Source organism: Oncorhynchus tshawytscha, linkage group LG20 (genome assembly GCF_018296145.1).
Source record: "Oncorhynchus tshawytscha isolate Ot180627B linkage group LG20, Otsh_v2.0, whole genome shotgun sequence".
NCBI lineage: Eukaryota > Metazoa > Chordata > Actinopteri > Salmoniformes > Salmonidae > Oncorhynchus > Oncorhynchus tshawytscha.
The window spans coordinates 38,011,889-38,022,544 of NC_056448.1; the positions used below are offsets into that span (position 1 = coordinate 38,011,889).

The window sequence follows — 10,656 nt, forward strand, 5'->3', positions numbered from 1 at the left end:
ACTTTCAGCTGTGCTAACATAATTGCAAAATGGTTTTCTAATGATCAATTAGCCTTTTAAAATGATAAACTTGGATTAGCTAACACAATGTGCCATTGGAACACAGGAGTGATGCTTGCTGATAATGGGCCTCTGTAATCCTATGTAGATATTCCATAAAAAAATCAGCTGTTTCCAGCTACAGTAGTCATTTACAACATTAACAACGTATACACTGTGTATTTCTGATCAATTTGATGTTGATCACTTGAGTATCTTACCTAGTTATTTTCAGATGATCTCATTTTGCAATCAGTTTGTCTCAACCTCTTCTCCCTCCTCTCCCTCACAATTCTTCAATTCCTCCTCTTCCCTCCCCTTTTTCTCCTTCCCTCTCCCTCCTCCCCTCTCCCTTCCCCCTTCACCCCCTTCCTGTCTGTCTATCTGTCTACCTCTCCATTTGTTTGTCAATCAGCCTCCTGTATATCTCTGTCTTTCTGTGCCAATCAGTTTGTCTCCTCCTCCATGTTCTGTTTGACTGTTACAGCATACCATTCATTTGAGAGGACTGTTGAAAAAGGGAGGAGAAAAGGAAAATGCTGCTTGTTTTTTATCCAGACATTCGGCAGCTCACTCAAAAGTCTTGAGAATCTCTGGTTCAAAAGTCAAGTAAAACTGGATTCATGTTTTTGAATGGTTTTATCCAGATATTCAGGAGAGCTGCTCATTCCAGGATTTTTGTGTATCTCTTTTCTTAAAACAGACAAAGAAAAGATACTGATGGTTCATGGCATGTTTTAAGTGCCTGTGTTTAATAAAACAAAAATGTTAATTTAGCATTGTTTTCATCAATTATTCCACTGAACAATCAGATACACATAGTATTATTGTATATCTAAAATAATTAGCTAAACAAAAGCTGATAGAACGTTTTACTGTTGTTAATGCAATTTCCCTTTGATTCAAGTAGGGAAACACTGCAGTCACTGGTAGAACAGAAAACACCGGTAGACTGACTGACTGACTGGTAGAACAGAAAACACCGGTAGACTGACTGACTGACTGGTAGAACAGAAAACACCGGTAGACTGACTGACTGACTGGTAAAACAGAAAACACCGGTAGACTGACTGACTGACTGGTAGAACAGAAAACACCGGTAGACTGACTGACTGACTGGTAAAACAGAAAACACCGGTAGACTGACTGACTGACTGGTAAAACAGAAAACACCGGTAGACTGACTGACTGACTGGTAAAACAGAAAACACCGGTAGACTGACTGACTGACTGACTGGTAAAACAGAAAACACCGGTAGACTGACTGACTGACTGGTAAAACAGAAAACACCGGTAGACTGACTGACTGACTGACTGGTAAAACAGAAAACACCGGTAGACTGACTGACTGACTGACTGGTAAAACAGAAAACACCGGTAGACTGTCTCTTTGTGTCATATGTGCATTACCCTGTTAACAATGTTTTCATTTATTTTACCTTTATTTTACCAGCAAGTCATACTGAGACCAAATTCTCTTTTACAGATGAGCCCTGAATAATCATTTACTTTCAGATATACTGAAAATACAATACATTCCCAATCATGGCATACAATGCACATACAGCCATTAGATCGAAGGTCAGCTTCACATTCCCCCTCTAATGGGGAAATCGGGTTTGTGGATGGGTAAGATGGCCCTAGATCTGCACGTAATAGGGAACAATTCCAAATCAACTTTTAACCCTTAAACCCCATGCGTAAGTTTGGCAGGTACGGACAGTACGCTGCTTATCACTGCAAAGTGATGGGGTGAAGTCGGACAACCTGTCCCAATCCACTCCCTACAACTTCTCCTTGGTCCAAACCCTTCAATGTTTGTAGATCTGTAAGGTGGAGGCAATATGGTGGAAGCTACTGATTTGAACTATTCACACCTTTCAGATTTGCAAACATTGAAGGGTCACGGCTAAGGGGAAGTGGTAGGGAGTGAATTGGGATGGGGCTACAGGGGTTTTAAAAAATGGGTAAGTATTCACTATTTTGCAGGGTAGGGGTGAGGAAGGGTGAGGAAGGGTTATGTGCAGACAGCTCAAGGTGTGCTTCGGGCACCACTTGGTAGAGGGACGTGTAGTGGGCTTCTCCCCCCGATTGTGGGGCATTCTCCATGGGGTTGTGCTGAGACGAAGTCTGGGTGTGAAGCTGGCTCCGGGTCTCTTCACTGCATCACATCAGGGCCTGGAGCACTGAAGGCAGCTGGAGGGGGAAACATAAGACAGACATGCTTTAACCAACGAGGGTCTAAGCCCTGTCTAAGCTGGGGGGGTGGGGTAACATTACTATTTTTATTTTTATTTACATGTAATTAACCCTTTATTTTTGGCACAAAACAGTCTCCATATATACTTCCATAAATGTTTTCAACTGGTACCGGGGGACCTTCAGACGAGTCTTAAAGTAATGATAGAATGTCATTTCTCTTTGCTTATTTGAGCTATTCTTGGCATAATATGGACCGCCATAGGAAAGGAAGACCCAGAGTTACCTCTGCCACAGAGGATAAGTTAATTAGAGTTAGCCTCAGAAATTGCAGGCCAAATAAATGCAACACAGAGTTCAAGTTACAGACATCTCAACCTCAACTGTTCAGAGGAGGCTGCGTGAACGGGGTCAAATTGCTGCAAAGAAACCACTACTAAAGGACACCAATAATAAGAAGAGACTTGCTTGGGCCAAGAAACATGAGCAATGGGCATTAGACCAGTGGAAATCTGTCCTTTGGTCTGATAAGTCCAAATTTGAGATTTTTGGTTCCAACCGCCGTTTCTTTGTGAGACGCAGAGTAGGTGAACAGATGATCTCCACATGTGTGGTTCCCACCGTGAAGCTTGGAGGAGGAGGTGTGATGGTGTGGGGGTGCTTTGCTGGTGACACTGTCAGTGATCTATTTAGAATTCAAGGCACACTTAACCAGCATGGCTACCACAGAATTCTGCAGAGATACGCCATCCCATCTGGTTTGCGCTTAGTGGGACTAGCATTTGTTTTTCAACAGGACAGTGATCCAACACACCTTCAGGCTGTGTAAGGACTATTTGACCAAGAAGGAGAGTGATGAAGAGCTGCATCAGATGACCTGGCCTCCACAATCACCTGACCAACCCAATTGAGATTGTTTGGGCTGAGTTGGACCGCTGAGTGAAGGAAAAGCAGCCAACAAGTGCTCAACATATGTGGGAACTCCTTCAAGACTGTTGGAAAAGCATTCCAGGTGAAGCTGGTTGAGAGAATGCCAAGAGTGTGCAAAGCTGTCATAAAGGCAAAGTATGGCTACTTTGATGAATCTAAAAAATATAATATATTTTTATTTCTTTAATAATAGCTTTAGCTTTATTTGTGACCTATGTACAAATTAGAATTAGTTTGATAGCAGAGCATAAGAGTTGCCACATCAATGTTACACTGAGTTAATTAGTTAAATTATTGTTAATAAATGTTATATTCCAATGTTATTTAATGTTTTTAGTTATATTCCGTTCCAATATTATATTCCAATTAATATGATTTTTTATGAATTAAAAACAACTATTGAAAACAACTTTAGTTCTCGGTTTTCAAGATTTTTTAAACTCGATCCACAACACACATCGCTGTTGTTTTCTATTGCCAGTAGAGGGGAGTATTTCCATTGCCTCCAAAGATCCAGGATTGGGGATGTGCAAAATTACTTCCTATAGATTACAGACTGTTCTATTGTGGCTGTATTCTATGATTTCGTACGTGAAAATTCAGAAAAAATCTGCCATAATCTAGAAAACCTGGCATAAATGACCAGGCTTTTCTTGATTTAACAAAGTGGTGTGCATGGTGCTTGTAAAATATAAACATTTGTGTTTGATTACTCTGTGACCTGTCCCACCACTTCCTTCCGCTGTCAATCCCACCACATCCCACCTGCGAGACCCCAGGCTTCCGACATAGTGTTTCCTGTTCCTCCGTCAGGGCCGTGCTAACACTCACAGCTCTCTGCGTGCGAGACCACGCTACACCTGGGCCTTCCTGTCTGCTCTCACAGCCAATGTACACTCCGACAACGCAGCGCAAGACACTGGAAAATCCATTAGTTACACACAATTCTACACATTATACCAACTCACACACCCACAAAGGATTCCAGCTGTACAATCCCACCCTTCTCCTCCCCCTTGTACGTTCTTTTCCTGAATTGCATGCCCTTGGCCAACTAACAGCTTATAACATTCTTACCGTTTAAAAAAAATAAAGTTGATCATAATGAGGATAATAGTGCATTTTATTCATATGTATAGTGTTTTTACAGGTCCCAAGGGCATTAATGCATCACATTGATCATTGACATGAAAGATCTATGAAAATCCAAGGTGAAAGTATTTTGCTAAATTTGATAACAGTTGCAAATGTAAGACTTTCTACCTCAATATTGACAACATGAGTCTTGGACAAAAAAGGGAATGCCACCCTCGTATATATAAAAAAAAACAAATCTAGTTTCTGTAAAAACACAAGTGCCTCTTCTCACAACACTTTAAGGTTAGACTTTAAGGTTTCCTGGTAAATATTTAATTTATTCATAGCAGTAGTGAATACCACCAAGATTTCTACGACCACTGCTACAATATTTTGTTGTTGCTGTTGCTCTTGTAGCATGGGTGGGTAGTACCATGCTAGTAATTGCAGCAGTGGTCGTGGAATCCATGGTGGTATTAGTGGCATGCAGTAGTAGTGGCAGCAGTAGAAGTAATCATCCTTGGCATCACGGCTGACATCAAGTATGCATCGGCATGGTGTGTGGAGGTCAGTGTGGATAGTTAGTCACAGAGCGCGGGGGAGAGTGTCTGTCGGGTCTGAGAAACAAGGATACAGTGTGTGGTATTTGTGAGACGGCTGCAATGTTTGCCATGTGAAACTGGGCCTGGGCGCTGTGTACTAACCTACAGGAACTTGAACCGAGGCCTTAGCCCTAGTCCACAGTTCCACAGCAAATAACACTGTCAGGTGGGTCTCTCCGTCCAACTAGTCTCTTATTGAAACCTTCCCCTGTCCGTTCCCCAGTCAGCTTCAGGGTGTTCCACCTGGCTCTCTTCTGGGTCTCATTATAAAAATCTGATTCACTGATTTGGGATTGACAATGGAGACTATATCATATTTGTACACAAATATCTAGTAATGATATCTATACAAAATAATACATTTAATACTGCAGAGTAATCGAACCAAATCACAGACTAGGTGTGTGGGTGTGTGTACTGGTAAACAGAAAAGTGGGACACAAATTATGGGGACAAAATATCACGCACATTTGTTTTTGTAGAAATACATATATTTTCATGGCTTTTGTAATTTTTTTTACAAGAGGCACTTTCATTATAAGACATTTATTGAATATATTAATCAAAATAAAGTGATATAAATTAACATATTACATTCTCGGTCCACTATTGTTTATATTCTGTGCACCTCGAAAAAGGAGGTAATATCCAAAACATGTCACTCCATCGTTAAGTGAAGTCTGTACAGATAGAGACGATATGAAACAGACATATATACCTAATGACAAACAAATCAACATTGCCTAACTGTACAAAGTATAGTAAATACATATTTACAAGTCATCGCTACAATAATTAAACATGAATAACTTACAAAGGTCCATTTAAAACCTCTGTGTCTATAACAATGATGATTCATATTTCAGAGTGTAAACCATGAACACCTGTGCATTTATATTCTTGCCCATCAAATTTGATAGGAGGTCCACTGATAGAGATCATTTGTAGAATGACACAATCGCCCACAGATCTGTCACTTACTGAACACAAGCAAAACAGACAAGTGAAAGGGGCAGTAAGGCTATAAAGGCGTTTGTCAGAAGGGATGCTAAGCAAATGTCTCTGTGAGATTGCCTGTCTGATATTCAGTCTAACCTTTCTCTTTGGGTAGTTATAAGTACAGTCCCACATAGTACAATTCACCATTCCAAACTACAGTAACACAGAAGCACCCCCAACTGTCTTTTAAATTCAGTCAGTCAGTCCATCACTGAAGTTATAGGGAGGTGCTGATTTTCGGGTGTGAGTGAAGACCAAACCAAAACCTTTTGGATTATGGGGGGAGTTACCACCAGTGAGAGAATGAGAGAGAGAAAGTGTTGGGCACACAATTAGGCAGCTGTAAGAGTAAAACAGTTCACTACATCGCATCAGTGTCCTTCCCCCAGCTGATGGAGCCTTCTATATGGGGTGAGGGCAGACTGGAGGCAGGGTCAGGGGGAGTCCTGGGGTAAAGGAACACAGACTGGAGACAGGGTCAGGGGGAGTCCTGGGGTAAAGGAACACAGACTGGAGACAGGGTCAGGAGGAGTCCTGGGGTAAAGGAACACAGACTGGAGACAGGGTCAGGAGGAGTCCTGGGGTAAAGGAACACAGACTGGAGACAGGGTCAGGGGGAGTCCTGGGGTAAAGGAACACAGACTGGGGACAGGGTCAGGGGGAGTCCTGGGGTAAAGGAACACAGACTGGAGACAGGGTCAGGGGAGTCCTGGGGTAAAGGAACACAGACTGGAGACAGGGTCAGGGGAGTCCTGGGGTAAAGGAACACAGACTGGAGACAGGGTCAGGGGAGTCCTGGGGTAAAGGAACACAGACTGGAGACAGGGTCAGGGGAGTCCTGGGGTAAAGGAACACAGACTGGAGACAGGGCAAGAGGGAGTCCTGGGGTAAAGGAACACAGACTGGGGACAGGGTCAGGGGAGTCCTGGGGTAAAGGAACACAGACTGGAGACAGGGTCAGGGGAGTCCTGGGGTAAAGGAACACAGACTGGAGACAGGGCAAGAGGGAGTCCTGGGGTAAAGGAACACAGACTGGAGACAGGGCAAGAGGGAGTCCTGGGGTAAAGGAACACAGACTGGGGACAGGGTCAGGGGGAGTCCTGGGGTAAAGGAACACAGACTGGGGTAAAGAGGCTACGGCAGCAATAAACCCTGGGGTTAGGGAACAGGAAACGTTTTTGGAACGAGGAAAGGAGACAGTGAGATTAGGGCAAGGGTGAACCCTAGAGTCGAGGGCCAGAGTCAGGTCAAGGGCATGTTCTTGTGGTGAGAAATGCTAGTGTTTAGACATGGGTCTCAGTGGGAGAAGGTATGGATGTCATTAGGCAGACTGAGAGAGCCCGGGGAGGCAAGCCCTTGACTTTGGCAGCTCTGGCTGCAGCGGCAACGCTGGATCCACATGACGTTACGGGTAAAGTGCTGCCTGCCTCCAGGACAGCGGAAGTGAAGGTTCACCGTGCGCGTCAGAGAAGGAGTGCAGCAGCTGCCGTCGGTACACAAGCCACAGGAACGAGGACGATACTGGCGCGCTGTAGAGCAGCCGGTGAACTTGATCCGGACAGGTTTGCGAGGACGTATTGTGCGTTGGCACTTCTTCCCTTTCTGTAAGAGAAATGGGGTCACAGGTCAAAATACATACACCCTGAATGCACAGGAGGTTGGTGGCCCACATTAATTGGGGAGGATGGGCTTGTGGTAATGGCTGGAGTAGAATTAGTGGAATGGTATCAAACACATGGTTTCTATTTCATTAGCTCCGTTCCAGCCTTTATTATGCGCTGTCCTCCCCTCAGCTGCCTCCACTGCTTGACAGGAGGATAGCTGTGAATTACACATGGTACAATTCCATAACCTGTCTAGTGGTCAATTTATAGTAGTGTAATTCCCATTTGATGATCCTGGACCATTGTGTGTCTTCTCATTGAAAAAGTGTGCCCACACGTTGTCCATGTCTTACCTTGGGAGAAGGGGTGAGGGCAAGATCACACTGCCGGATCTGGCACAGTCGTGTCTCTCTGGCCAACCGACACTCAGCGTTGCTACTGGTTACTCGGCTGGACACACCCATCCCACACGTGGCTGAGCAAGGCGACCAATCAGTGGTTTGCAGGAAGCAGGTTGAGGGAAGTAAGACATGGGACTGGGGGGAGGAGATCCACTCTGTAAGAAGAGAGGGCCAAACATGAGCCATGAGGAACACCATTCTCCTCTGACTGATACAAAACATTACAAATGTATATTTCATTACAAAAAAGAGAGTATCATTATGTACCTTGATATGACGCTCCAGCACTTGAGTCCCAGGGGGTGGGAGCCATGAGCAGCTCATTGCTGGCAAGGTCAGGGTGCTGGGGTGGGGAAGGAGGTGGAGCGTGGTCAACCTCTCTGGAGTCCTCCTTGATATGGTTGTCATCATCACAAAGCCACTCCTCGCAGCAGCGTCCTGGCAGCCTGGCCAGCCGGGGCCGGGAGCAGTGCCAACCTGGTAGTGGTACCTGGTGTGGGCACAGGGGCATGCAGCCCACCACGCCGTCCATACAGCTGCACTGGTGCTGGCAGCTGGGCTGGAAGTCCTCCCCGTGTTGGTAGACCCGGCCGTTCAGCTCACAGGGACGACCCATGGCCTCAGCTGGGACAGGAGCAATGCATTTTTGTACAATCATTGTCGCTTTTGTGTATATCATTATATTCATTAGAGTTAGCATTGTCAATAATATTGTCAGTGCCAATCAGAAGGTGGATAGGAAATGTCAATCATAGCATAAGTATGTCCCACCCTAGGCCATTTCGATGTCCATGCCCTTACCTCGACACAGTCCTGTCTCCGGGTCTCCTCCAGACCCTAGGTGGCAGTGCAGGCCCTTGATGTGGTCACAGGGCTGGCTAGGGCTGCAGTCCTGGTTGTACTGCCTGGCACACACCTTACAGCAGCCGCAGGAGTCTGTCACCCAGCTGACACCTGGTGGGCATGAGGGCGGTGAGGTGGGGCACGAGCATTGTCGCGGGCATCCACCCTGCACCTGGGAAGCACAGCGAGAGGATTGAGAGTTAGTGTGTATATGTTCACTGCAGGGCACAGGGGAAGGGCATCCTTTGGTGTTGGAAGCCCCCACAGAAGAGGGATTGTACAATGCTTGAGTAAATATCCGGAGGAGAAAAAATGGTGGAATCAAGTGTATACCTAGAATAAGGTTACCCAAAGATCTAAAGTCCTCTTGGTTATCCACAAGCAAAAACTCTTACTGGTATTTCAGATACGTTCATTTACAGTGTGCAGGTCAAATATCAGCTAACACTCAGAAATTCCTCTCCAAATTCTCTGATTGTGTACCCAAATATCTGAATAATAAAACTGTGATTGTACAAAGGAATTTGATTTAGAACAATGCTTTCATTCAAACCGGCACCCTGTTCTAATCTGGTTAGGACACATTTCTGCTTCTACCTTTCTAAGCATGGTTGTTACACATCAGCCTGGAGCGACACAGACTAGATCATCAAGCTGAAAAGTATCAAACAAGCCCTAAATTCAAATGTATCTATGGAGATGAGTTTATTCATTTGTTCAAAGATCCCGGTCTCATTATTTCAGTCAATAGATGGACAATATAATATGCATCATTTGAAATGAATTTGACCATAATATATACTTGCAATTTCTCAATTTGAATATTAAGGATGACATTGTATAATTTTTAAGAGCTTATGGTGAAGTATGTAGAACCCGATGATGTAAGGACACTAATTTGAATGGAGAGGTAAAAGCACACATATGAAACACTTTAAAAAGTACTTACCAGCATGACAGTGCAAGATAGAAATACCACCGAGGAGATGCTTGCTTGTCGCATCATTGTCCACGAAGAAAACGTGATTTTCATGGGTTCGGGAAAAAAATGAATACAAAGTTTTCCCAATTTGTCAGCTAGACTCGTCACTCTCAGGGCTAGCAGTGTCGAAAGACGCAGTGATCAAACCAATGTGAAGAATAATAGCTGTTCACTGCTTTCAAATGATATCTCCCTCTATCTTCTCATCTATCTGAAGGAGATGTGGGTAAGCCTGTATGTTTTGGTGTTTTCTAAGGAGAAAATACAAGTCCAACTTGATCCGTTTCTATGGAGGTGGAAGTAGTCAGCACAGCTCAGCTCAACTAAGGCTCTTCGCAACTTCATTAAGAGATTTTCACAGTGGCTCCCCCTTTTATAGAGGCCAGACGTCCCTGTGTGACATCATCACAAGCCCTCTCTCAGATGCTAGAGAGGGCAAAGGGGGGCAGGGAGATGAGGACAGACGGACAGACAGAGAAGGGAGCAGGGAGGAAGACGAGGGCAGACAGAGAGACAGAGGGGGAAAGGGAGGGAGACGAGGGCAGGCAGAAGGGAGCAGGGAGGGAGACGAGGGCAGGCAGAAGGGAGCAGGGAGGAAGACGAGGGCAGACAGAGAGACAGAGGGGGAAAGGGAGGGAGACGAGGGCAGGCAGAAGGGAGCAGGGAGGAAGACGAGGGCAGACAGAGAGACAGAGGGGGAAAGGGAGGGAGACGAGGGCAGGCAGAAGGGAGCAGGGAGGGAGACGAGGGCAGACAGAGAGACAGAGGGGGAAAGGGAGGGAGACGAGGGCAGGCAGAAGGGAGCAGGGAGGAAGACGAGGGCAGACAGAGAGACAGAGGGGGAAAGGGAGGGAGACGAGGGCAGGCAGAAGGGAGCAGGGAGGAAGACGAGGGCAGACAGAGAGACAGAGGGGGAAAGGGAGGGAGACGAGGGCAGGCAGAAGGGAGCAGGGAGGGAGACGAGGGCAGGCAGAAGGGAG

General features: G+C 45.4%; 1 protein-coding gene across 1 annotated transcript; it reads right to left on the reverse strand.

Moving 5' to 3' along the window:
* Window positions 1-5,377: 5,377 nt before the first annotated feature.
* ccn1l1 (cellular communication network factor 1, like 1) lies at window positions 5,378-10,025 on the reverse strand. The gene is made up of 5 exons (XM_024381614.2): window positions 9,644-10,025; window positions 8,653-8,866; window positions 8,119-8,475; window positions 7,804-8,006; window positions 5,378-7,448 (listed from the first exon to the last, which is right to left on the reverse strand). Exons 1-5 carry the CDS (start codon window positions 9,725-9,727, stop codon window positions 7,143-7,145), a joined length of 1,164 nt encoding a protein of 387 aa, XP_024237382.1. The 5' UTR covers window positions 9,728-10,025; the 3' UTR covers window positions 5,378-7,142.
* Between the last annotated feature and the right edge of the window lie 631 nt (window positions 10,026-10,656).